Below are 26,602 nucleotides of genomic sequence, written 5' to 3'. Positions count from 1 at the left end.
GCGGATGAGTTTTTAAGTTTTCTAACTGTCTGAGATTTGTTCTAAAGTAAAAGGAGGAAATTCAACATAGTTTAGTTTGGCGTTTTCGTTTGATCACAGATGTGTCGTCTCTGCAAGTGGGTCCATGGATTATGTGGGAGTAATATTTCATGAGGATCCCTGGTGTTGGCTTAGCGGTTAGGGTGCCGGCTTGGGATCCTAGGATCTTGGGTTCGAATCCCGGTCGATCGCTGAATTAACGCCAGTGGGGTTGACTCAGCCTGTCATCCTTCCGAGGTCGGCAAATTGAGTACCAGCTTGCTGGGATGAATGATCACGGTGTGTACCCCAATTTAGAATAGGATACACCGTATCCCTGTGCATCGTAAGAGCGTGACCAAGGGTTGGCGTCAGGAAGGGCATCCGGCCATAAAAACAAGGCCTCAAACAGGGAACCATGATTGTCATGGGGCCCGCAAGGCTAACCCCTGCTGTAGTGGGGGAAATGGCCTTAAAACGATCATTCTATTCATTATAATGTTTCATGAGGAAGTCGGCTTGCTCTTTGTTGGTGTGAAGTAATATTTGGTTCACATTCCTGAGGTTTCTGTTTCTTTTTAAATAAACGTTTAAAGTTGTATCACTCTTTTTGAAACACCCTGTATATGTTACATTGTTTCGGTATCTTAAGTAAATAGAGTTCAGTTGGACTTCAGGTGATTAATGAAGTTTTTTTTAACGTTTATAGAGTGCATTTATCCTTTTATGTAACTGATGCGTGATCATAATGGGCAGGTAATCGGAAGTTAATTCATATGACGGGTTCCAGGAGGAGACTATGGCCAGTTCAGGCGAGGTGATGTCTGGAGGGTTTAGGTTTAGTTGTAGGATTGTGGTATTCGAGTGGGTTGCTTGGTACCATTTAGTATGGTTAACTGAATGAATGAATGAATGAATGATCGTTTTAAGGCCATTTTCCCCGCGAGAGCGGGTGTTAGCCTTGCGGGCCCCATGACAATCATGGTTCCCTGTTTGAGGCAATGTTTTTATGGCCGGATGCCCTTCCTGACGCCAACCCTTGGTCACGCTCTTACGATGCGCAGGGATACGGTGTACCTATTCTAAACCGGGGTACACACCGGGATCATTCATCCCAGCAAGCTGGTACTCAATTTGCCGACCTCGCGTCAACCCCCCTGGCGTTAATTCAGCGATCGACCGGGATTCGAACCCAGGATCCTAGGATCCCAAGCCGGCACCCTAACCGCTAAGCCAACACCAGGTTTAGTATGGTTAACTGAATGAATGAATGAATGAATGAATGAATGAGTTTCCCCAGATCTCAGGACAGCCTCAGTGCTGTCCATCATGTCAGACACCATGTGCTAAATATCACAGCACCGTTCTGAAAATGGCATCTCAAGTGCTCGACACACGGTTATTACCAACGCATCTTCACAGCCGGCTTGGTGTTTGGTACCGCATTCATTATGCAATTCATTCATTCAGTATGGTTAACTGTTGAAGTCTATTATGAATTTGCAATCCACTTTAGTTTACTGCTTGGGATATCAAACAAGTGGGGCGATGGGCATTGCTGAAAGCCCTCTCAAAGGTAAGTGTGTTACCCATGCATTATCTAGCCAGACTGGAAAGGTAGGAGAGGAGTAGGGGGTGAGGGGATGGGATCAAAATTGTTATCAAAAGGATACGGCCAGAGAGGCTGTATATCTCAGCAACTGAGTCAGCGCCTGGACAGCAAGGAGGAAGGTAAGTCAACTGTTCTGTGTTCTTGGCATGTGACACCTCATTGGACAAAGCTGGGGGTTAAAAGGTGCAAGACAGACAGGTACTTCAAGAACAGTGTCGAACTGATCACAGTGAAATACTTTAAAAGACCTCATACCTCATACCTTATACATGGACAAACACAATAAAGTAAAAGATAAGTTACTCAAAGTTGTTCAATGTACATGCAGCAATCCAGACTTTTCATTCTGACCAATCAAGTGTTGTTTTCACTGAAAAATATGAAACCAATTCGAATACAATACCTTGGAACCAGCAGCATCACTTTCACAAATCTGAGTTCAAACGCGCAACAATGTCGAAAGCTTGCTCATCGACCACACCAGGTTCAAACTTGCCGAGCACGTGTTTCATGATATCGTTTGCAAGCGCATGACGTGGAAATCAGGTTTGATTTTACAATCACCACAACCGTTTGTTCCAATGGTAAAATAATGTTTACGGGTATCAAGGGGGATTATATTGTTACGGATATGGCTTGGGGTTAAATACAACAATTATTTTATATTACATGTTTTGCATAAGCGTACGTAATTAATGTACTGGTGATGCAGTGTCGAATTAAATGTTTATAAAAGATTTTGTCCTCCCTTCCCCCATTTTGTGTCCAAGCTCCCATAAGGGGGGATAGGAGGGAACGGGTCTGTCTGTCTGTCTGTCCATCGCGTTTGAGTAAAATAAGGCTTAGATAATTAAGTTTGTCATGGTTCTTAGGGTGGGGATTATTTTTATCAATTGGTTTCTGTTTGACTTAATCGCAGCTTGCAGTCATGCTCTTTCCCTTTCTCCTCCATCCCCATTCATTGTAAAGAACTTCCTGTTAATTGATGAGAACCCGTGTCATGGCCATTTGGGGGAATACAGACCTCTAAGCGCATATGGTAAAAAAACAAAAAAAAAAACACCCTTAGAGGCCATTTTCCCCCGCTAGGTGGGGGTTGGCCTTTTTCGGGAACCGTGGTTGTTGTTGTTTTTGGTCCCCTTTTTGAAGCAATGTTTTACGGCCGGATGCCCTTCCTGACGCCAACCCTTTTTGCCGCCTTTAACGACAAACAGGGAATTACCAGTGAACTGGTACTCAATTAGCCGACCTCAGAAGGATGACAGGCTGAGTCAACCCCCCTGGCGTTAATTCAGCGATCGACCGGGATTCGAACCCAGGATCCTAGGATCCTAAGCTGGCACCCTAGCCGCTAGCCCAACACCAGGGCTAAAAGCGCATATGGTTGATTGGCAATAAACCAATAAGCGGGTAAATTGGGAATTGGTGCATTAAGGCGCCACGACAGTGCCTTCAAAAATTACCCCTTCACTTTTTTCACATTTTGTTGTCACAGCCTGAATTAAAAATGGATGAAATTGAGATTTTTTAGCAGCGTCGCAGACGCGCTCATAGAGTGCCCTCTGCTGTTGTTGTTCTTCTTCTTCTTCTTGTTCTTGCAGAGAAGACAAAACCTCAAAGCTCCACCCATTCTGGGAACCATAGCTCCACCCATTCTGGGAGAGCCTTCATATAAACAAATATCCACCATTTTATTAACTCGCATTTCTTTGAGGCCTGTTTTGTAGGCCCGTGGTGTCTTCCTCTCTCACACAGTTTTATTTCAAATCAAATTCGATATATCATTTCATTTTTCACAGTCGCTAACATAGTTTTAGACTCGGTTGAAAAAAAACGGGAAGAAAATCCGATGAAAGTTGCCCTTTATAGAACGAAATGAATTCTCAAAGGCCTGTAACTTCAAGTCCATTGAGATTTTTTTTTTTTTTTATCGCGGCATGGTCAGTCATACACCGCCCGAAATAAGAGACGGGAAAATGCCGAGATATATATATTTTGTTTAAATCGCGGCATGGTCAGTCATACACCGCCCGAAATAACAGACGGGAAAATGCAGAGATATATTAAAAATTCGTCCATTTGATGACAATCATCACGATGAAATATTTAATTTATACGTCGTCACAATAATGTGGAGAGAGGAGCATAGCTTCGTTCACGTGTCGCCACATACGGGAAATTGCCGAGATATTTTTTTTACAATCACGGCATGGTCAGTCATACACCGCCTGAAATAACAGACGGGAAAATGCCGAGATATATTAAAAATTCGTCCATTTGATGACAATCGTCACGATGAAATATTTAATTTATACGTCGTCACAATAATGTGGAGAGAGGAGCATAGCTTCGTTCACGTGTCGCCACACACGGGAAATTGCCGAGATATATATATATTTTTAAAGCGCGGCATGGTCAGTCATACACCGCCTGAAATAACAGACGGGAAAATGCCGAGATATATTAAAAATTCGTCGCCACACACGGGAAATTGCCGAGATATATTTTCACTTTGCACAAAAATAACATCAAGTAATCGAATCAATAGGAATGTCCTGTGCCTATAACATCGACGTTATAGGCACAGCTGCATCTAGGCATTGTGTAACATCGACGCGGCTTTTGTTTTAATTAAAACTTTTTGTACTTGTTTTGTCACTGATCGACACATATCCCTGGTGTTGGCTTAGCGGTTAGGGTGCCGGCTTGGGATCCTAGGATCCTGGGTTCGAATCCCGGTCGATCGTTGAATTAATGACAGGGGGGTTGACTCAGCCTGTCATCCTTCCGAGGTTGGCAAATTGAGTACCAGCTTGCTGGGATGAATGATCACGGTGTGTACACCGTATCCCTGCGCATCGTAAGAGCATGCATCGTAAGAGCATGACCAAGGGTTGGCGTCAGGAAGGGCATCCGGCCATAAAAACATTGCCTCAAACAGGGAACCATGATTGTCAAGGGGCCCGCAAGGCTAACCCCCGCTCTAGCAGGGAAAATGGCCTTAAAACGATCATTCATTCATTCATTCACTGATCGACACATAATATCCCATAATGTCAAAGTGGAATTTTTTTTTTGAATTTTTTACAAAATAATTTAAAATTAAATACAGAAATATCTAATTTACATAAGTATTCGCCCCTTAGTCAATACTTCGTAAAAGCACACTTTGCAGCAATTACAGCTCTGAGTCTTTTTGGTATATCTGTATCAGCTTTGCAAATCTGGATTTGGGGAGTTTCTCCCATTCTTCCTTGCAGATTTGCTCAAGCTCCATCAAATTGGATGGGGAGCATCGGTGGACAGCAATCTACGTCTGTCATTAATACATTCATTTTTAAAAATAAACTTGCATATTTCAGATGTCCATCACGTGAAAATGTAACCTTGAGATGTTATACTACTTGAAAAGTAGCATATGGAATATTGCCCCTAAATGGTACCAGTAACTCAAATTTGAGGGTTGATAGAGTAAAGAAGAAATGTTAAATAGTTGTCTGTCCAGTAATACCCTGTTTAGTGCTTAGGATACGTTCCTAAACATGGAGCGCTAAGCGGCACAGCGCTCTACGGGGTCATTATAAATCATTACGTATGGGCGTAATGATTACATAAAAAGTCTTTCCACAGATTTTCAATGGGATTAAGGTCTGGGCTTTCGCTGGACCACTCAAGGATTTTTGCATTCATTCATATTCATTCATTTTGTTCTGAAGCCATTCCAGTGTTGCTTTGGCTGTATGCTTGGGGTCATTGTCCTGTTGGAATGTAAATCTTTGCTGCAGTCCAAGGTCTTTTGCACTCTGAAGCAGGTTCTCCTCAAAGATTTGCCTGTATTTGGATTCTTTAATTGTTCCCTCTATCCTTACAAGTCTCACTGTCATTGCCGCTGAAAAGCATCACCATAGCATGATGCCCCACCATCATGCTTCACGGCAGGGATGGTGTTCGATGGGTGATGAGTTGTGCTCGGTTTCCGCCAGACGTAGCGCTTTGCATTCAGACCAAATAGTTCAATTTTCATCTCATCAGATCACAGATTATTTTGTCTCATGCTCTCAGTCTTTCAGGTGCTTTTTTTGCAAACTCCAGGTATTCTGTCATGTGGCTTTTTCTCAGGAATGGCTTCCATCTGGCCACTCTCCGATAAAGGCTAGATTTGTGAAGTGTTTGACTGTTGTTCTTCCGGCAGGTTCTCCCATCTCAGCCAAAGAATTCTGTAGTTCTGTCAGAGTGGTCATTGCATTCTTGGTCACCTCCCTGACCAAGGTCCTGCTTGCTCAGTTGCTCAGTTTGGTCGGACAGCCAGCTCTTGGAAGAGTCTGAGTAGTTCCATATTCTTTCCATTTCATGATGGGAGCTCACTGTGCTCTTGGAAACTTTCAACACTCTATAAATTGTTTTATGCCCTTCCCCAGATCTTTGCCTCCTCACAATTCTATCTCGGAGTTCTACGGAAAGTTCCTTGGAGTTCATGGTAGAGTTTCTGCTCTGACATGCACCGTGTACTGTGGGACCTTATATAGAAAGATGTGTTTCTTTCAAAATCATGTCCAATCAATTGAATTGGCCACAAGTGGATACCAATCAAGTTGTAGAGACATCTTAAGGATGATCAAAGGAAGTTGGATGCACCTGAGCTCATTTTGGAGTGTCATAGCAAAGGGGTTGAATACTTCTTGACTCGAGAGATTTCAGCTTTTCATTGTTAATTATTTTGTAAAAATTTCTAAAAGAAAAATATTCCACTTTGACATTATGAGGTATTATGTGCAGATCAGTGCCAAAAAACAGAAAATCTCAATTTAATCCATTTTAAAGTCAGGCTGCAACACAACAACAATAACAACAACAACAACAGGCATTTTAAGGCCATTTTCCCTGCAAGAGCGGGGGTTAGCCTTGCGGTCCCCATGACAATGTTCTCCATTTTGCCCTATTTTCTGCATCTCCCCTTGTTAACCCCGTTGCCCGCATTTCTTCTTCGACCATCTTTAGCCAAGTCTTTCTCGGTCTTCCCCGTCCTCTACTTCCTTCTACATTCATTTCCATCACTCTTCTCAACCAGTCACTTTCATCCTTCCTCAACACATGACCAAACCATCTCAACCTGTTCCTCTTCACAACAACAATCACAGGCTCTATTCCCATCATCTTTCGCAATTCATCATTTGTCTTCCTCTCTCTCAACGATACTCCACACATCCACCGAACCATTCGCATTTCCACCCTTTCCAGCCTTTCTTGCTGCTCTACGTTCATTACCCATGTCTCACTCCCATAAATCATAACACTTCTCACACATGCAGCATACACCTTTCCCTTCAGCTTCAATGACACTCCCCTCCTCGTCAGCACGCCACTCAGTTCCCAAAACTTCTTCCATGCACACCTCACCCGAGCAACCGTTGCCGAGTCTGATCCACCTTCTCCATTCAGCATGTCTCCAAGGTAACAAAATGTTTTCACACCTTCCAGCTTCACGCCATCTCCAAGATCCAACTCAACATTTCCTCCATCTGCAGCTCCCTCTGTGCACACCTTACACTTGAAAGTAGCTGCCACACTGGATAATGACCCTATCAAACCACTACATTTTTGATGAACCCACTCAGCGCACATTGTACATTGAATGGAATTCACTCAGACACCCTTCCTGCACACAGCACACGGCCACTTCCCAGTTCTTTCCACCTCACCACATGCTTTACCACTTGCCATCACCTTCGTTTTTCCGATATTCACCTTCAGACCTTTTGTCTCCATACATTCCTTCCACTTGTTCATCTTTTCCTTCAGTCCATCCATACTTTCTGCAATCAACACCAGATCATCTGCATACAACAACTCCCACGGTAGACCCTCCTTTACGTTCTGAGCCGGCACCTCCATCACAGCTACAAATAGTAGTTGACTTAGTACCGACCTTTGATGCACTCCCACCTTCACCTCAAACTCACCACTGTTCCCGTCCTTCGTCCTTACAGCTGTGCGCGCTCTTTTGTACATTGCCATCACGACTCTGATCCACCATTCCTCCACTCCTAACTTCCTCAATGCCCATGTCACTACTTCACGTGGAACCCTATCGAATGCTTTCTCCAGATCTACAAACCCAAGAAACAACTTCTTCCTCTTCTCCATATACTTCTCCTGCAACTGCCTCACAATAAAAAGGCGTCTGTCGTTCCTCTTCCTGGCATAAATCCAAACTGCATTTCGTCAATCTTCACTTTCTTCCTTGTCCTCCTCTCCAACACCCTTTCCAATACCTTCATTCCATGCTCCAATAACTTTATCGCTCGATACGAGCCACACTCCAGAGGGTCACCTTTCCCCTTGTATAGAGGGACGAGGGTACTCAGTTCCCAATCCACTGGAATGCGGCCTTCTTTCACCACCAGATTGCAGATCTCTGTCATTCTCTTCACACCCCAATTTCCGGCTGCCTTCAACATATCTCCCACAACTCCCGTCGGCCCTCCCGCTTTTCTACTCTTCATTGCTTTTATCGCTTCCTCAACTTCCTTCTCGCTTATTCTCTCTGCCGGTCCTAAAACTGGGTTACTCTCTATGTTGCCATCCCATTCATTCTCTGCATTCAACAGTATTTCCATATATCTCTTCCATCTTCCTTTAATTCCATCTGGGTCCACAACGATTTGTCCCACTTCATCCTTCAAGCAACTCACCCCCATCACATCACACCTCTCTTTCGCTATCTGCTTTGGAATCCTGAATACTGCTTTCTGACCCTCTTCCGAATCCAAGCGCTCTCCGAACATTTTCCTACGTGCCTCCTGTGCCTTTGCTACCTCTTTCTTTGCAGCCTTCTTGGCTGCCTTATAACTTTCATGCTCTGCCTTTTCTGCCCCCATACCCTTCGCCTTCTGCCACTCCTTGAACTTCTTCCTCTTCTCGTCAATCTTCTTTCCAACTTCATCATCCCACCACCATGTTTCCGAGTGCCTCGGTGGTCCTTTTGTCCATCCACATACCTCACCAACGACTCCCAACAGACTATATCTTTCATTGACATCCAACCACTTTCAAGCTCAACCACATCATCCTCCACCATACTCAGCCTCTCTTTTAATGCCTCCCTCACTGTCACCTCTTTCAACCTCCACACCTTCATTCTCGGTTGGTACTTCACCCGCCGAGCTCTCCTCGCACCTTTCACCCTTATGTCGCAGACAACCAAGTGGTGCTGTGAAACAGCCTCCTCCCCCGGGATCACCTTTGTGTCCCGGAGGTGCCCCCTATCGCGCCTACGCACCAGCAGGTAGTCAACGGTTGTCGTCGACCCACCTGACGTGTATGTAACAAAGTGGGGGTGTAAATGTGGGCGTGTATGTAACATCACACAACAAAATGTGAAAAAGTCAAGGGGTGTAAATACTTTCTGATGGCACTGTATATTGAAAGTGAGTCACCGACAAACTACGCTCAGCTATCCCTGCCAGCAGTTTTGTTACAGCTGGGCAGTCTTCGATCGTCGGTGAGTGCGCAAGTGCAGGACGGACACGGGACTTCTTGCACCCTTCCTGCCTGATAAGAGGGCCAGTACTTAGAGACCTTGTGACTGTTACAATATTTTTCATCAAATCAGATTACCCACATTCAAAATGATCTTCAATAGACATAGCTTGCCATATTCAAGACAAGTCAATTGTGTAATTTCACCTGTATTCCACTGTTAACATTGCCTTTTGAGTACCAAAGCCACACCTTAACATGAACAGGTGACAAGAGGATGGGGTGGTTGCTGATGGGCTCGTAATATCAAAATGGAATGACTGTGTCATCACAATTCTTATTCTTATTAATTTAGCACATGAGCCTCTATTCGTGATCCTTCAGCCACTCTATTCAAATATATATTTCACATGATGAGCAGTGGAAACACGAAGTACAACAATCTCCAAATCATCCAGAAGCAAAACCTTGTCGGCAAAATGCTTTTACGACGAAGCAAAACCTCGACGCCAGTTTAAGATGGACGTAGCGCATCAAGAAAACAAGCAATCTTGTAATTGTAATCATATCAGTTAGAAGAGCAGCATCAAATGAAAGCTCTACTTGGAGGATTTTTTTATGGTAAGCTGGTGAAGGTACTCAGATACGTACGAGTAAATGAGAAAACACGTGTTGCGGTGGAGGTGTGGTAGGATTGCTGCAGTGAGCATGTGGAGTCTTAGCAGCTTGAAAATGTGACAGAAAAAAGGGCAAGACGAGTTTGACTTCATGTCTGTGGCAAAGCGAGATCAAAGAGTGTGGGAATTACAAGTGTGATCAACCTTGCCCCCATGTCGCTAAACCGTAGTTCGCTGGATAAGCCCAGCATACCGTGCACCTCGAGGATACTCGGGATTACGTGGCATGGCAATTGAAAATGGATCTGGATCGCTTGGACAAAGTCGAGGGATTAAGTTCTGAAATGCCATTTCAAGGTTTCGAAATTTCCACTTAATAACCAAATAAATCCCATTCCATTTAATTACAAATCAAAAAGGTTTTCCCATGCTTTTTGGGGGAATTTGCAATTTTTTCTGCAAGCCAAAGGAGAGTTAACAGCTCAAAAGGAATCAGTGGCATCACTCACCCTCAGCCCCCTTTTCTTCGATGACCTGATGAGCCGCGGCTGCCACGGCCTGCTCCAGCTTCTCACTGCCCACGACATTCAAGCGACGAGATGAAAGAGCTCGTTTCCTCCGATGACTGCCAAATGCTTCAGTCAGTAAGTCAACCTGGAGTATAGCATTCCCAAGTTGTCACAGCTTCAGGCTACCTCAAATACATCCCTTGTGCAATGGCTGATCAGCAAATCCATGGTCTGACATTGAAAAATCAAAAAATCAAATCGAAAGATAGTTCAATCCAGCCTTTAACAATTTTAACAATTTGAGAACAACTTAACTATCACATGTTTATACTTTTAAACTGTAGGGGAAATGGTGGGGGAGACTCATGACTCCAATGACCGGACACAGGTTTTACAAAAGGTCATGACTTTATTATTTAACTGGTTGTTCACTTTCATTCCAATACCAAATAACTACCGTTTAACTCAATGGACCAGGTCACTCTATCCGCATGGTCCTTCTCGTTCGGCCGATGTTCCTCCGCCATTCCCGTCGGGCAGAGGTTCTGATGATGGGCGCTCGTTCGCTCCGTCGAGCAGGAGTTATCGTGGCAAGTGCTCTTTTGGCTCAAAGTCCCTTCTGTTTATATCGGCACACTTCAGTTAATCCTCTGTCCGCTGAAATCGTAATCCCTTCTCCGCTGACGTTACTGGTCGCCTCCCTGGCACCAGCTAGCCCCCCTCCTGCTGCGAGTTCCATTTACCAAACAATAGGGGGGTGCTCCAGCCTGGGGCTGTGACCAGGTGTTTCAAGAGATTACCATGTTCGTGCACATTCTGCTTCGTTACCAGATTTAATCAATGAGTTACCAGTGCCAATCAATAAGTTACACTGAGTTACACTTCCACAATTCCCTCATTTTTTTTGTTTTTGTTTATATTAACCATTAATCTAAACATCAAAATAAGTAAACAGTCAATCACTACAAGTAAACATCATTACAAGTATAAGTAAATAATCAATCACTGCAAGTAAACATCATTACAAGTATAAGTAAATAATCATAACTTTGGTAATCAAATTCCCTTAGGCATACACCGTCATCCTGCAAGAATCACAAAACATTTCGTTGGTCATTGACTCCTTCCATATTGTTCAATCTATTGCATTTGCATCACAAATATATTTTCAAAACAACACTTCACCATCACCAAGATACAACAATTTCACTTCATTTTCAAGTTTTGTAAAGCATCTGCACCATCTGGCAAAAACGTTTGCCTCCACACAAATGTTGACTTTGTTTGAAAGGAAGGGCTGATCACTTGTGTTTGAATCCAGGTATGAAACATTTTCTCCTAATGTCTTCATAGCTCCTGCACTATTTCGTGTAGGATTTCGCTGTTGTGGTAACATTGCGGAGTCATAGACTGACCCTGCTCTCCTTGTAGCATTCTTGCCACTTTTTGCTGTAAACCATTGTAATTCCTGAACAAGGCCTTCACCCAGTTGTAGTCGACTTGCCTCCTCCCTCATTGTGAGTGGGCAGCAAGTATTGGTGTGACGTTGATTGGCCAGCAAGATGTGGAACAGGGATGCCGGATGCATCCACAATGATGTTGGGACCATGGTGTTCAGGTCATCCATAGTCCATACCAGGAGTGGCCCGCAGAATCGTGCACAGCTGTTGTGAAAAGGCACAGCCATTGGTTTGCAGCTCCATGCTGGCTCCCCGGAAGTTGGTGAAGTAATAACATATGTCCCCGCATTTCACAGAGGTTGTGGGTAAAATGTCATTGTCCTGCAACTTCTGATGTGATGAATGTTCGAAGCCTTCGAACAAGAGTAAGTGATCGCCTTTCTTTCATAGGTTGCAGTGTGATCCAGGCAAATGGTCACATAAATTTCCTTGGTGAAGGTAAGCATTCATCTCCAAGTTACACGGGAGAATGTCTTCATCATTCTTTGAGAGAGAGGGTGTATGCCATGATTAACTTCATTTTTAGCCACAAATTTTCTTTCTCGAACTTCTTCCCAATTCCGTTAGCACTTCCTTCAAAATGTGATCTCGTCTTATCCTTATGCTCAGTCACATCTGAATCTGCTTTCCGCACACCCTGAATCAGATAGGGTACATCTTACCATGAAATCAGCATAATCATGTATATCTTCCGACAGTTTCACATCGAACAATTTGTTGTTTTTCCTTAACACAAAAAGTTATATTCATTTATATGCGTCACACAAATAATATTCAATCAGGTATGTATTTTATTACTAAACTAAGAATAGCATCCACAATTGCTTTCAGGTTAATATTGTTACAGACGCGGTTGTGGATGTTAGTTTACCGAGCGGTTTGGTATGACCGCGTCTGCACAGTTTACCCGATTATACTCGAACGTTGGCCGAGTCGCGCTATGCTAAATCAATTAAGGAAAGGACACAACGGCTGGGTTAGATGACACGACACCAGGGGTACAGTTCTCAAGACCTCCGGAGGAGGTTATAATATGGGATATGCGGAACGTTTAGATTACAAGGACAAGAGGGACAGCATAGGAAGGTGGGCACTTAATCACGGTCTTATAGTAGCCCCGACAGACCACAGATAAACAGGACAAAACTGACTCACACAGGGATTGATGGCAAGGAAGGGCAGGTAGTCGAGGCTCAAGGTGCACCTTGGCTCAGGGGCAGAATCGACCCGGTCCGGTCCAGAGATGCGGGAGGTCTCTCAGCGCTCGGAGGTGGCGACTTCTCTTTTCAAGCTGGGGGCGCATCTGACGTCACGTCCGGTAAGTGGCTGCGTATATCCAGCGGGGAGTGACACGCCCTCGGCTCGTTAGCTCCGCCCCAGATGGAATCGGCCCGTTGCTTCTTATTGGGTGCGGGGGGTTACCGGGCTCCGCCCTTGACGAGGGGCCGACAGTCAGCCCCTTCGTGGTAACCCCGTCGGCGCACATGGGCAATGGCGGCTAACCAAGCCGGAGTGAGGACGCACACTCCCCGCGCGCTGTTGTTGTAGTTGTTGTTGTTGTTGTTGTTTCATGAGGAAGATGGGAGGAGGTATGGGGAGGTCCTAAACTCACTACTGGTGCCATACAATCACATTCTGGTGCAACGAAGAGTCAGAATTAATGGAAACGAGTCCTTAACTGACATAGACTAAGAATAACTAGCAAGATGTCCTATAGTTGTCTACGTGAGATGCGGTGAACCTGGGCACGACATTTAATGGGGGAAAAAGGGGAAGGTCGGTTCTACAGAGTGTTGTTTACAGACAATGGGACTAGGGAATGGGGGATTGGGGATAGTTGGGGAGTATTGGGGAAATAGGGGAATATTTACAAGCGGATATGGAGGCCAAATCCCATATCCGCAACAATATAGTTCAAAAATTAACTCATGCAGGTATTTTAGCACTACTCTAAGAAAATAAATTGTATATGATTACAATCACAAACGGGAATACCTAATTCCCAACAACAATTTCCCCAAACCAACAAATTAAGCATAATGTATTATTACCATAATTCCTCTCCACTTTTTTTCTTTTCCCTCTTTTTTTTTTTCCTAACAGTGTGTCACTCGTGGTGATATGAGTTCACTGATATTGTAATTGACACAACTCATAACATTGTCGTTATGCCATTATCTTAATTCTACTGTATTCATTTGCAACATCACTTGATTTAATCTTTTAATCTCAGTATTTATGCCGCCATAAAAGTCTTCCTTTTCTGGTTCCACATTTCTTTCCTCATTTGTCACTTCATGCGTTATCATCGTGTTGTTGGTTACCTTATTCAAATACACCGTCACTAAGGCTTTCAAGCAAGCCACCACTAAAAAATTGCCAATATAACTACTAAACCAACAAACAAGTCTGCTACTCCTTGTATATATTCATACCTATGACATAATTATATGTTGATGACATTCAACATTATATACTGTTACGTAACCGTGGTTAACACCACAGTTACGGATGACCGATTTGCGAGACTTTAACTCCCGAGGCGAACACTCAATGGCGGACTCAAGTTCAACACCAACGCGCGGAATGGCGGGACGCAGCGAAGGCTCCGCAACCTTATCTATTAAAATCAAACACCCAGGAAAACTGCGTTCAGATATTATGTACAAAAAGTAATATAAGGGTTTATTAGGAAAAGTAAAGCCAGTGAAAAAGCCCGCCGGTAAATCTAATAACTCTAATAAACCTAAATCGGGACGTCCCCACACGACTGACAGCAAACACAAACGAGGGAGATTAATTACGAAAATAACACGTCTTGTAAAATGTACACAAGGAGCTCAGCTTATCTGTCTTTGTCGTCTTGTATTGTTTGCCGTCCACCCCGGCACCGCTCGGCCCCGATGCACCCACGAGGCCTTGCTCCACCAGGCTCCGATCCTCTCGCCGCCCACCAGGTCCGTGCACCACGCTCCAAAGCACCCAACGCAAGCCAGCAGCTTCACACGAGGTCGATCCCCACACAAAGCACGAAGACAGGACCGGAGAGAACGCAGGTGTGACTGCACGTCTCGTCCTTCCAACTCGCTTCTCAATTGCTCACTGCCAAGCTCGAACTCGACTGCGACTGCCCGAAATGGCGTGTCCTCTCCAACTCCAACTGGCGAACTAACTCCGTGTGACTTGCGACTCAAACTCTCTGGTGCCTGCCTGCGTCTGCCACGAACTCAACTCAACTGCCTGAAATGGCGTCCGACCGTCGCCTATATTGGTGGCCGATGACGTCACATTGGCGCACTCCTCAGCCAATCATAGCCTCCCAACTCGCCCAGGTCACGCCCTCTGCGGCATGCGACTCCTGACATCTCCCGTCCGTGACCCCGCGGTCCTGGCATAACACGTGCCGGCCAGGTTTGTAGGCCTTTTGAGGTGTACACGGTGGCGGCCAATTATGGCGGTGTTTTTGACCTGGTTTCCTGTCAATTTAATACGAAGTCCTTGTCAGGGAAAGGGGATTATTTAATGTTGCGCTAAGGACCTAACTAATGTTTATGTGGTTTGCAGTGCCATAATGGACAAAGGTTTGATTACTAGGTGATACTCACAGGGGCGTTACCTTTAATCCCTCACTATTTAACACTCGAATCTCCAGGTAGATCCACACTCATACATCTTACCCCGACAACCGCCTGAACATCAATAACTTATTACATGTAGAGTCCCTGTCACGACAGCCGAATACCTACCTATTCAGATCTACCTAGCTCTAGATGTTGCATTACCAAATTCATAACAATACCAAACTAACAAGCTTCCTAAAAGGTAAATAAAGAAAATCCCTTAATATGTAACATAAATCAGATTATTTGTCTTACCCTGATCCCCCTATCTCCCGGGGTTGAACTCAATCCCCTGATCATGAGTGTAGTTGTGATACATTTTTTACTCATGTTGTATTAATATCAGCAGGTAATTGTATGTCATGTAGGCAAATAAATGTCACTATCCCAAGTAGGAATATCACATGTTGAAAATGTAATGTTTATCAATGCAAGGGGTGTTAAAATGTAATTCAAATGACTGTAAATCACGACTATCATTTATCTGCCACTGAATGTTCTGCTGGGCTGCTAGGTGCAGCCTCATTTTCTGTGGGATCGTCCACCTTAGCCCCATGTGCTTGCTTGCAATGAGAGGCATGAATCCAACTTTCTATTTTGGGTCCATATTCGTTTCTATTCTTATCAATCTCCTATGGTTTATCATTTTGTTCCAAGATACCGCAACCAAAGGTTTTAACCAAAGCTCTACCAAACTATTTCCAATTTGAACAAAAATGCCAGTGAAACAATGATTCGAAGAATTAACTTCAAGGGGTCAATAAATTTATTCTATAGCCAGATCTAATTTTCCCATCCAATAGTTTGCCTTGCCACATGTCATATTATAACACTTTAATAAACCTTCGAAAAATGTTTCCCATCTCAACAAATTTCCTTTTTTTCAAATAGCCATGTGTAACTTACGTATTTAACTACAATTTCCTCTCAATTTGTTTGGCCTAACTGGCCGCAAAAGTGGCTGCCAGCATGCAGTACTGTTTTTTATCTACCAAGGAAGTGTTCGTCCACACAAGACCTCTACCAAAATGTTGTTTGTAAAAACAAATCTGGGATTTCTGATTACATGGATGCACACTCTCAGGACATTTTCAGGCTGCTGTTAACAATCCACTACGATAAATTAATTCCTTTACCCACAATCAAATAATTAGTACAAATTGAGGATATTATCCCTATCACATTTTTTTTTATAGATTCATGATGTTGGATCTAATTTTTTCCAATAATTTTCCACTGCTGCAAGGAAGAACAATAGCTCTCATAAGTCTTAGTAATATCGTACTTAATTTACCCAGCATCGAATAATTTATTTACTATCCTTTCTCATCTGTTAACCAGTGACTTTGTTTGAACTCCAGAACTGAAATACTCATAATAGTTCAAACCAGCAAAATTTTCTTTACTATTTTCCCATATCATCTATGCCTAAAACACATCCATACATACAGCACAATTTATATGCTGATAAAATTCAAGTTTATATATATAAAAAATCCATGAGCAGAGTACTCTGGGAAGTCAGTGTAAGACCTCTCCAAAATTTGGCTAATTTTGTACTCCCACATTTTTATGAAGCTCATATCCATAAATAGCTTTGATTCTCATATAAATTCGATCACAATGGAATCCCAAGATTACTCCCAATTTTTACTATTAATGAATAGCTGCTCATAACTCAGCAAATCAAATCTTTATTCTCCATCTCCCTTGACAAAAGTGATAATTTTTATAATCAAATTATATTTCTATTTTTTATTTTACGAATTCTCTCGATATGCGATCCCATCCCCATGGAACTATCTATTTTCCAGACAAGGCACACTGTCGGTGTCAACAATCTTGTAAGATTGATACACAAAAACAAAAAAACACTGACACACAAAATACCCACACACACATGCATTATGCGTATTTGTTTGCGTTGGAACCCTTATTTACAGATCCGGATGGGTGTCAACTTTATTTCAATTTCTCAAAATTTGTCCTTCAATTTTATAAGCGCTAATACACAAATGGACCAAAAAGTTTATTCTTAGAAAACCCCTATGACGTCACATTGACATTACCCTTTCAGTTCTCACAATAATTTATCCAAATTTGACTACCCACCCATTTGTATGTCAGTCGACCACTGACCTATCATTCGTGTGGAACAATAGTCCGAAATTCCCACCTGGTCATGATGTGACTCTTGTCACTTGGTTTGCCAAAAAAAATTGCAAAGCAATTGTTCCAAACTTTGTAAATTTAAAATTTTGTGCCCAACATAAAAGATCCAATTTCGGCATTTGATCAATTAATTATCAATTTGCTTACAAGCAAAAGAAAAATGAATAATTCTTGCTCCGACAACTTTTCAGACCCAAGAATCATCGACAGTTATTCATGTTTGTCCAGTAATCTAATTTGTTGAGGCCAATCGTCATTTGGGATTTGTCGCAATGAAGGCCTAATCATTGTCTGAGGTATCGGTCAGCACTGGTACCCTTGATCTTGGTTTACCCTATGAACTTGTCTTCCTTTTGGTATACGGACATCCTCTTTTCCAATGTCCCATCCGTCCACACTTGAAACACCGGTTTCTGTCGTTGCCTGGTCTGTGCACCTGTGCACTTGTATTGCTGGGCTGCATCTCTACATCCCTGAGTTGCCACTGCAATCTCTCGTTATCTCCTGAAACACGAAAAAATTATCTGTGCCGTCCTTTTTGGGGAGACAACTGGAAATCAGATGGGACAACTGTCACTTTCATTCCTAATTTCGAGGGCAGTTGTGCATTTGTCTCCTCCACTGTATCCTGTATCCTTTTTATTTTAAGTTCTAGATCCGTTATCCATTCTTGCTGTTCCCGTTGTCTGGATTCACCATCCCAAAGATGGAATGCAAGCCAGTCTACCGTTAGATTCTGTCTCTTCCTGGCTTTCAATCTTTGTTCCAATCTTTCCAATCGACTTCGCTCAAATGTACCATCTCTTGGAAACTCCTCATCATGTCCCTTTGTCCACAAATACCAATTCTCGACCTGCCTTATAGCTTCGGCACCATAACGGTCGTACATATGATGTGTACAAGTACCTTTTTGTGGAATCTCTGGTTGTCCTTGTGTGTTCTTGCAGGCTCCATTTCCCATTCTGCCTTTTATCAAAGTAGCGTTGGATGTGTTGTAGTTTGTTCCTCTAAAGCTTCACTCGTACCTCCAGGAAGGATCTCTCCACCTGTTCAAACGGTGATTTCCAGAGAACCTCCCTCACCTGTGGCTTTTGCACAATCCAATCTCACAGATCAGTATTTGCAGATGAGCCGGAGGGTCAGTATGAAATGGGTGAATCCTCAGGTGTCCGCTCTGTTGACGGGGAAATCACACAATGGTAACCGCACATATATATCTGTATATAAACTCACCACCTTGCTCAATTTTCCAAGGTTGTCTTCACATTGATAATATCTCACAAAGATATCAAAGCTTCTTTCTTGAGACCGCATTTTCATCAATCAAACAATCAATATATTCAATTCAATTTATTCAGTTCAATTTATTCAGTTAAATTTATTCAATTAAATTCAATCAATTAGATTCAATCAATCAACAATTCAATCAATTATTCAATTTCAATTAATTCATCAATATTCATCAATAAATCAAATTAATCATTTTGGATGACTCCTTGCATAAGCCCTTTCCCCAATGATGTCAGGACAGGTCCATCCATTGACTGAGATCGAATCTCATCGGTCGTCACCTCTGGTTCGTACCTCATGTCAATTGATGAATCACCGTCCTGTCCTAGGGTCATATCTGACACATTTCCCCATTTTGCCTGGTCTCCACAAATTTTCTTTGCAACCACTAAAGGCAACTCATCCTTCATTCGTGAGACAGCCAAAATGGATGGCAGATATTAAAGTTCATTGGGAAAAATATCTCATCATTTTTTTTTTTTTAATAGTACCCAAATCTCTTGGCAATATAAATTTCGTAAAACTCCTGAAATAAGACTGTAAAATTCCTTCAATCATGCTAAATTTTGAAACTCCATCGCTTGTAACACCCAATTTATCCCATAGGGCTTGAAAGTTCTTTCCCAAGTTCATGCAATCATTCTGCATTTGAACCCTATGATATCCTTCATAATAATCATCATGATTTTATAGTCATGGTCCTATCATAATCATCTATTTAAAACGAACATTTCCTTTATCACCACAGCTATGTGGTATAATCAACAATAGAATAAAACTGTACATAGCAACAGGCTACCTCATGGCCACTTAGTATACCTATTGACAATAAGTCATAACAATATCGAATAATCATTGAACAATTAAAATCGCTTCCACTGCTCCAGCCGCAGCATTCGTCATTTTGTCTGCTCATCCGCGTGACCAAAACGAAATAAAGGGAGCTCAACCATTACACAGCGCTTTTAATGGCGCATGCCATAGGAACTCAACGCAATTTCGACTCGGCCAGAAAACGAGCAAATTTTGCAGGATGTTAACTGGAATTAGTCGTGAAAATATATCCAAAATACACAAAAATACACACCCACAAAAATAAACAACAAAACCCAAACAAACCCAAGGTCGACCATATTACACAATTAAATTACACCTTAAATTATTCATTAAATTACTCATTAAATTACTCATTAAATTACTCATTAAATTACATCATTTCAGCATCGTATTGATTGCTGAAATGTTCATGGGTTTGAACACACCTTGAAAGAGGTATGCTTTGCGGTTTTGCCCACCTACCACGTTTAATTAAATTACATCATTTCAGTATCGTATTGATTGCTGAAATGTTCATGGGTTTGAACACACCTTAAAAGAGGTATGCTTTGCGGTTTTGCCCACCTACCACGTTTAATTAAATTACATCATTTCAGCATCGTATTGATTGCTGAAATGTTCATGGGTTTGAACACACCTTAAAAGAGGTATGCTTTGCGGTTTTGCCCACCTACCACGTTTAATTAAATTACATCATTTCAGCATCGTATTGATTGCTGAAATGTTCATGGGTTTGAACACACCTTAAAAGAGGTATGCTTTGCGGTTTTGCCCACCTACCACGTTGAATTAAATTACATCATTTCAATTAAAAAAAACATCGCTTCTACTGCTCCAGCCGCAGCATTCGTCACTTTGTCTGCTCATCCGCATGACCAAAACGAAATAAAGGGAGCTCAACCATTACACAGCGCTTTTAATGGCGCATGCCATAGGAACTCAACGCAATTTCGACTCGGCCAGAAAACGAGCAAATTTTGCAGGATGTTAACTGGAATTAGTCGTGAAAATATATCCAAAATACACAAAAATACACACCCACAAAAAATAAACAACATTTATTCCGTTCAACAGAACAAACATTTCCTATATCATGACATGCATGTATGTCTTCAAAATTATATGACCAAGAGAAAAAGTAAAATTAATTAAAAACTGCGGGCAGTGATGATCCGGGGACCATACCGCTCCATCCTGATTGGACGAGTGCATGCTAGAGTCGTTAACAACGACAGTCCAGATCCGATTGTTCAAAATTTCAACTAAATCGATCGAAAAATGAACGCAGGGATGCATTTTAAAGGTGCAGTGGCACTAACTGAGTTGCCACGAATATGGCCACGAAATTGCCAATATGGCCATCACAAAATATTTTCCTTAATCAATTGGCTCATAGCATAACCAATCTGCAAGTATTTCATCCGAAGATGTATCTCTGAGGACTTTTAATTAAATAAGTCATTTATAAATCAACGAGTTAATTTATTAAATGATTAATCAATAAATCAAAATTTTCCTTGACAGCCACATCACTCGGTCAGTGTCATGTCCAAATATCAGCTTCCTTACTCAAAAGGTGCCTGAGTTAATGTAATGTAATTACTGTAATAAGATTACTGCAATTACTGTAATGATTACTGTAATTACTGTAATTACCAGAACTGTAATTACTGTAATTACCTCAGGTAATTACTGTAATTTAATAAGAAATGTAATTAATTAAATAAGTACTTCATTAATCGCTAATAATTAAATAACTCGTGAATTCTTATCCGATTTACTTAACATTTGAGTGTCCCCAAAACGTTGGAGCAAAACGTTGCAACAACGAAAGTGAAACGTTGTAGCGGCGTTGTGGAAACGTCAGCAAAACACAACATTTGAATGTTCCCAAAACGTTGGAGCAAAACGTTGCAACAACGAAAGTGAAACGTTGTAGCGACGTTGTGGAAACGTCAGCAAAACACAACATTTGAATGTTCCCAAAACGTTGGAGCAAAACGTTGCAACAACGAAAGTGAAACGTTGTAGCGACGTTGTGGAAACGTTAGCAAAACCCAACATTTAAATGTTCCCAAAACGTTGGAGCAAAACGTTGCAACAACGAAAGTGAAACGTTGTAGCGACGTTGTGGACACGTTAGCAAAACCCAACATTTAAATGTTCCCAAAACGTTGGAGCAAAACGTTGCAACAACGAAAGTGAAACGTTGTAGCGACGTTGTGGAAACGTTAGCAAAACCCAACATTTAAATGTTCCCAAAACGTTGGAGCAAAACGTTGCAACAACGAAAGTGAAACGTTGTAGCGACGTTGTGGAAACGTCAGCAAAACACAACATTTGAATGTTCCCAAAACGTTGGAGCAAAACGTTGCAACAACGAAAGTGAAACGTTGTAGCGACGTTGTGGAAACGTTAGCAAAACACAACATTTGAATGTTCCCAAAACGTTGGAGCAAAACGTTGCAACAACGAAAGTGAAACGTTGTAGCGACGTTGTGGAAACGTTAGCAAAACCCAACATTTAAATGTTCCCAAAACGTTCCAACAACAAATGATCACAAGTAATTATCACATTGCAATGACCTCTTAACATTCCTAAACCAATAAGCTAGTCTGGCGATGCCAAATACCCCACACCCCTGTCATCCCAGAAGTCACTGTTTGCCACAACCATTATTTGGAAGTCTTTTGCTGTCAAAACTCAATTTCTCTGCTGTCAAAGGCCCAAAACCCGGCCTCTGTGACTTCTCCGCCAATTGTCACTTTCTCTTGACAAAAACAAACATCTTCTATATTTATCCCATTAAAATCCCATTAAAATCCCATATCTTGTCACCCTTTGCATTGTTGAAAGCAATTAATTCCATAACTCAATATTACCTCAATATATACATATATATAAAAATCCGATCCCATTAAAATCCCATTAAAATCCCATATCTTGTCACCCTTTGCATTGTTGAAAGCAATTAATTCCATAACTCAATATTACCTCAATTTATATATACTAGGGCATGCCCGTACTATATATAAGCTAGGACGTGCCCGTACGTGGGTGCCCGTTCCTTGCCAAAAAAAAAAAAAAAAAAAAAATTTGTGTAGGGGTGTGTGTGTGTAAACATCCTAGGGCGTGCCCGTACGTGGGTGCAAAAAAACATGCGTGCAAACAACAACAACAAAAAAAAAATTTGAAACCACGTGGCAGTAACGACCACAGAACCCCCCTCCCTCTATTTACATGAATGGTTTGGTCCATTCGCAACGACCACAGAACCCCCCCCTCTATTTACATGAATGGTTTGGTCCATTCGCAAAGCCAAAGCGAACGACCACAGAACCCCCCCCTCTATTTACATGAATGGTTTGGTCCATTCGCAAAGCCAAAGCGAACGACCACAGAACACCCCCCCCCCCTCTATTTACATGAATGGTTTGGTCCATTCGCAAAGCCAAAGCGAACGGCGAACGGCTAAATCGCCATAGCTCGGTAAGTACTTGTCCGATTAATTTAAAACCTTGAAAAGGCACATCCTCGGGTCCCCAGCAATATACCTGGCAAGTTTCAAGTATATCGGACCGGTAGTTGTCGAGAAACAGCGGTCACAGACAAACAAACGTACAAACGTACAAACGTACAAACGTACAAACGTACAAACGTACAAACGTACAAACGTACAAACAAACAAACAGAGATTACTGGAATTATAGATAGATAAAAATCCGATCCCATTAAAATCCCATATCTTGTCACCCTTTGCATTGTTGAAAGCAATTAACTCCATAACTCAATATTACCTCAATTTATATATATAAAAATCCGATCCCATTAAAATCCCATTAAAATCCCATATCTTGTCACCCTTTGCATTGTTAAAAGCAATTAATTCCATAACTCAATATTACCTCAATTTATATATATAAAAATCCGATCCCATTAAAATCCCATTAAAATCCCATATCTTGTCACCCTTTGCATTGTTGAAAGCAATTAATTCCATAACTCAATATTACCTCAATATATATATATATAAATCCGATCCCATTAAAATCCCATTAAAATCCCATATCTTGTCACCCTTTGCATTGTTGAAAGCAATTAATTCCATAACTCAATATTACCTCAATATATATATATAAAAATCCGATCCCATTAAAATCCCATTAAAATCCCATATCGTGTCACCCTTTGCATTGTTGAAAGCAATTAATTCCATAACTCAATATTACCTCAATATATATATATAAAAATCCGATCCCATTAAAATCCCATTAAAATCCCATATCTTGTCACCCTTTGCATTGTTGAAAGCAATTAATTCCATAACTCAATATTACCTCAATATATATATATATAAATCCGATCCCATTAAAATCCCATTAAAATCCCATATCTTGTCACCCTTTGCATTGTTGAAAGCAATTAATTCCATAACTCAATATTACCTCAATATATATATATAAAAATCCGATCCCATTAAAATCCCATTAAAATCCCATATCTTGTCACCCTTTGCATTGTTGAAAGCAATTAATTCCATAACTCAATATTACCTCAATTTATATATACTAGGACGTGCCCGCACGTACGTGCTTGCCCGTACGTGCTTGCCCGTACGTGCGTGCAAAAAAACATGCGTGCAAACAACAACAAAAAAAAAACTTTGAAACCACGTGGCAGTAACGACCACAGAACCCCCCCCCCCCCTCTATTTACATGAAATGGTTTGGTCCATTCGCAAAGCCAGTAACGACCACAGAACCCCCCCCCCTCTATTTACATGAAATGGTTTGGTCCATTCGCAAAGCCAAAGCGAACGGCTTGCGAGTACGGTGACCATACCTTGGGAACCACTTGTCCGATTAATTTCAAACCTTGAAAAGGCACATCCTCGGGTCCCCAGCAATATACCTGGCAAGTTTCAAGTATATCGGACCGGTAGTTGTCGAGAAACAGCGGTCGCATACACACACACACACACACACACACACACACACACACACACACACACACACACACACACACACACACACACACACACACACACACACACACACACACACACACACACACACACACACACACACACACACACACACACACACACACACACACACATTACTGGAATTATAGATAGATAAAAATCCGATCCCATTAAAATCCCATTAAAATCCCATATCTTGTCACCCTTTGCATTGTTGAAAGCAATTAATTCCATAACTCAATATTACCTCAATTTATATATATATAAATCCGATTTCCCGGCTCCCTGTCGCACGCCGAGCAAGTCGCGTGCTTTGAGCAAGTGCAAAAAAAATATCTGTATATAAAATTCCATTGCCCGCTGCCTTAATCGCACACCCTGAGCGGGCAGCTCAGGGGTACGTTTACAAGTGCTAAGCAAATGTGCGTGTGCAAACAGGTGTACGCGCCCTAGTGTACGAATGTACGTGCCCTACAGACCTCGGAAAACAGATCGCCCCCATGGTGCACTTCATGGGTCGGTCCGTTCGCCGTGCTCCGCAGGGTTTTTTAATTATCATGTCAGAACTGGCACATTTTACTTAGACAGCGCAAAAATACATATTTTACAAAAATTGTTACACTCCTCGGATAATCGTTACGTACGCCTCCTTGCCAACACACGGTCCCAACTGCAGGCAAGCCTACAGACGCGCGTTTCTCAGTGACGCGTGTCAGACGAACTGGCGCATTTATTTACACAGCGAAAAAACCCGTATTTACAGATCGCTAGAGAAAAAAAAACACGAATAATAGATAAAACCGTTTGTCAATGTTCCATCCTTGGATTACCTATGGACAATCACAAGTCCCACACACCAAATCCTACCATCTTCAGAATTCATATTTCATAATGGACAGATCCCCGAGACGCCATGCTTACCTTGGCGACGTCCACTCGAAATTCCAGCGGTGCCTCCAGATTGTAGGGGAAATGGTGGGGGAGACTCATGACTCCAATGACCGGACACAGGTTTTACAAAAGGTCATGACTTTATTATTTAACTGGTTGTTCACTTTCATTCCAATACCAAATAACTACCGTTTAACTCAATGGACCAGGTCACTCTATCCGCATGGTCCTTCTCGTTCGGCCGATGTTCCTCCGCCATTCCCGTCGGGCAGAGGTTCTGATGATGGGCGCTCGTTCGCTCCGTCGAGCAGGAGTTATCGTGGCAAGTGCTCTTTTGGCTCAAAGTCCCTTCTGTTTATATCGGCACACTTCAGTTAATCCTCTGTCCGCTGAAATCGTAATCCCTTCTCCGCTGACGTTACTGGTCGCCTCCCTGGCACCAGCAAGCCCCCCTCCTGCTGCGAGTTCCATTTACCAAACAATAGGGGGGTGCTCCAGCCTGGGGCTGTGACCAGGTGTTTCAAGAGATTACCATGTTCGTGCACATTCTGCTTCATTACCAGATTTAATCAATGAGTTACCAGTGCCAATCAATAAGTTACACTGAGTTACACTTCCACAAAACCAACAGGCCACGGGCAGACCAATCAGGTCTCATCATACTAATCGATCGGCAGATCCGTTGGGAACTGCCAGGCCTAAAGGGTAAGCTCAATATTATTTTCCCACTCGCTCTGCAGTAAACTGCTTGTGGAGGGAATTATACATGCATGTTGAGATATATGTTAAAGGAGTCAACAAACAAGTTAATGTTCATTTGGGTATCCCGCTCCATTCCCTCTTTCTTTGGCCTGACGTAGGGTAAAGCCCAAAACGTTAATTCTTCTTTTTATGCACAGCGGATCAACTACCATTTCAGGTATTTTAAAAGGTTGGTGGTATTGTTACCTCCATGACCGAAGATGGATGGAAGTTATGTTTTCACCCCTGTCTGTTTGTTTGTCCGTCTGTCTGTGAACAAGATATCTCAAAAAGTTGTGGATGGATTCGGATGAAATTTGACAGAGAGGTAGTGTATGCGAAAAGGACTAAATGATTAAATTTTGGTGAAG

At 42.2% G+C, this 26,602-nt stretch overlaps 1 protein-coding gene across 3 annotated transcripts in view; it reads right to left on the bottom strand.

The window, feature by feature from the left end:
* Nucleotides 1-26,602, bottom strand: part of POLR1E (RNA polymerase I subunit E) — a 56,284-nt gene that overhangs the window by 12,487 nt on the left and 17,195 nt on the right. For all 3 annotated transcript variants that reach the window (XM_068106791.2, XM_068106792.2, XM_068106793.2), the window contains exons 6-7: nucleotides 10,236-10,380; nucleotides 1,692-1,799 (exon numbers count right to left, since the gene is read on the bottom strand). In XM_068106791.2, coding sequence (XP_067962892.2) covers nucleotides 1,692-1,799; nucleotides 10,236-10,380 — 253 coding nt within the window. The remainder of the gene's footprint in view (nucleotides 1-1,691; nucleotides 1,800-10,235; nucleotides 10,381-26,602) is intronic.

The sequence above is a fragment of the Myxine glutinosa genome, chromosome 2, assembly GCF_964187855.1.
Source record: "Myxine glutinosa chromosome 2, kmMyxGlut1.1, whole genome shotgun sequence".
Taxonomy (NCBI): domain Eukaryota; kingdom Metazoa; phylum Chordata; class Myxini; order Myxiniformes; family Myxinidae; genus Myxine; species Myxine glutinosa.
The sequence above is the reverse complement of the archived record's forward strand: the minus strand, read 5'-3'. Positions and strand labels throughout refer to the sequence as shown.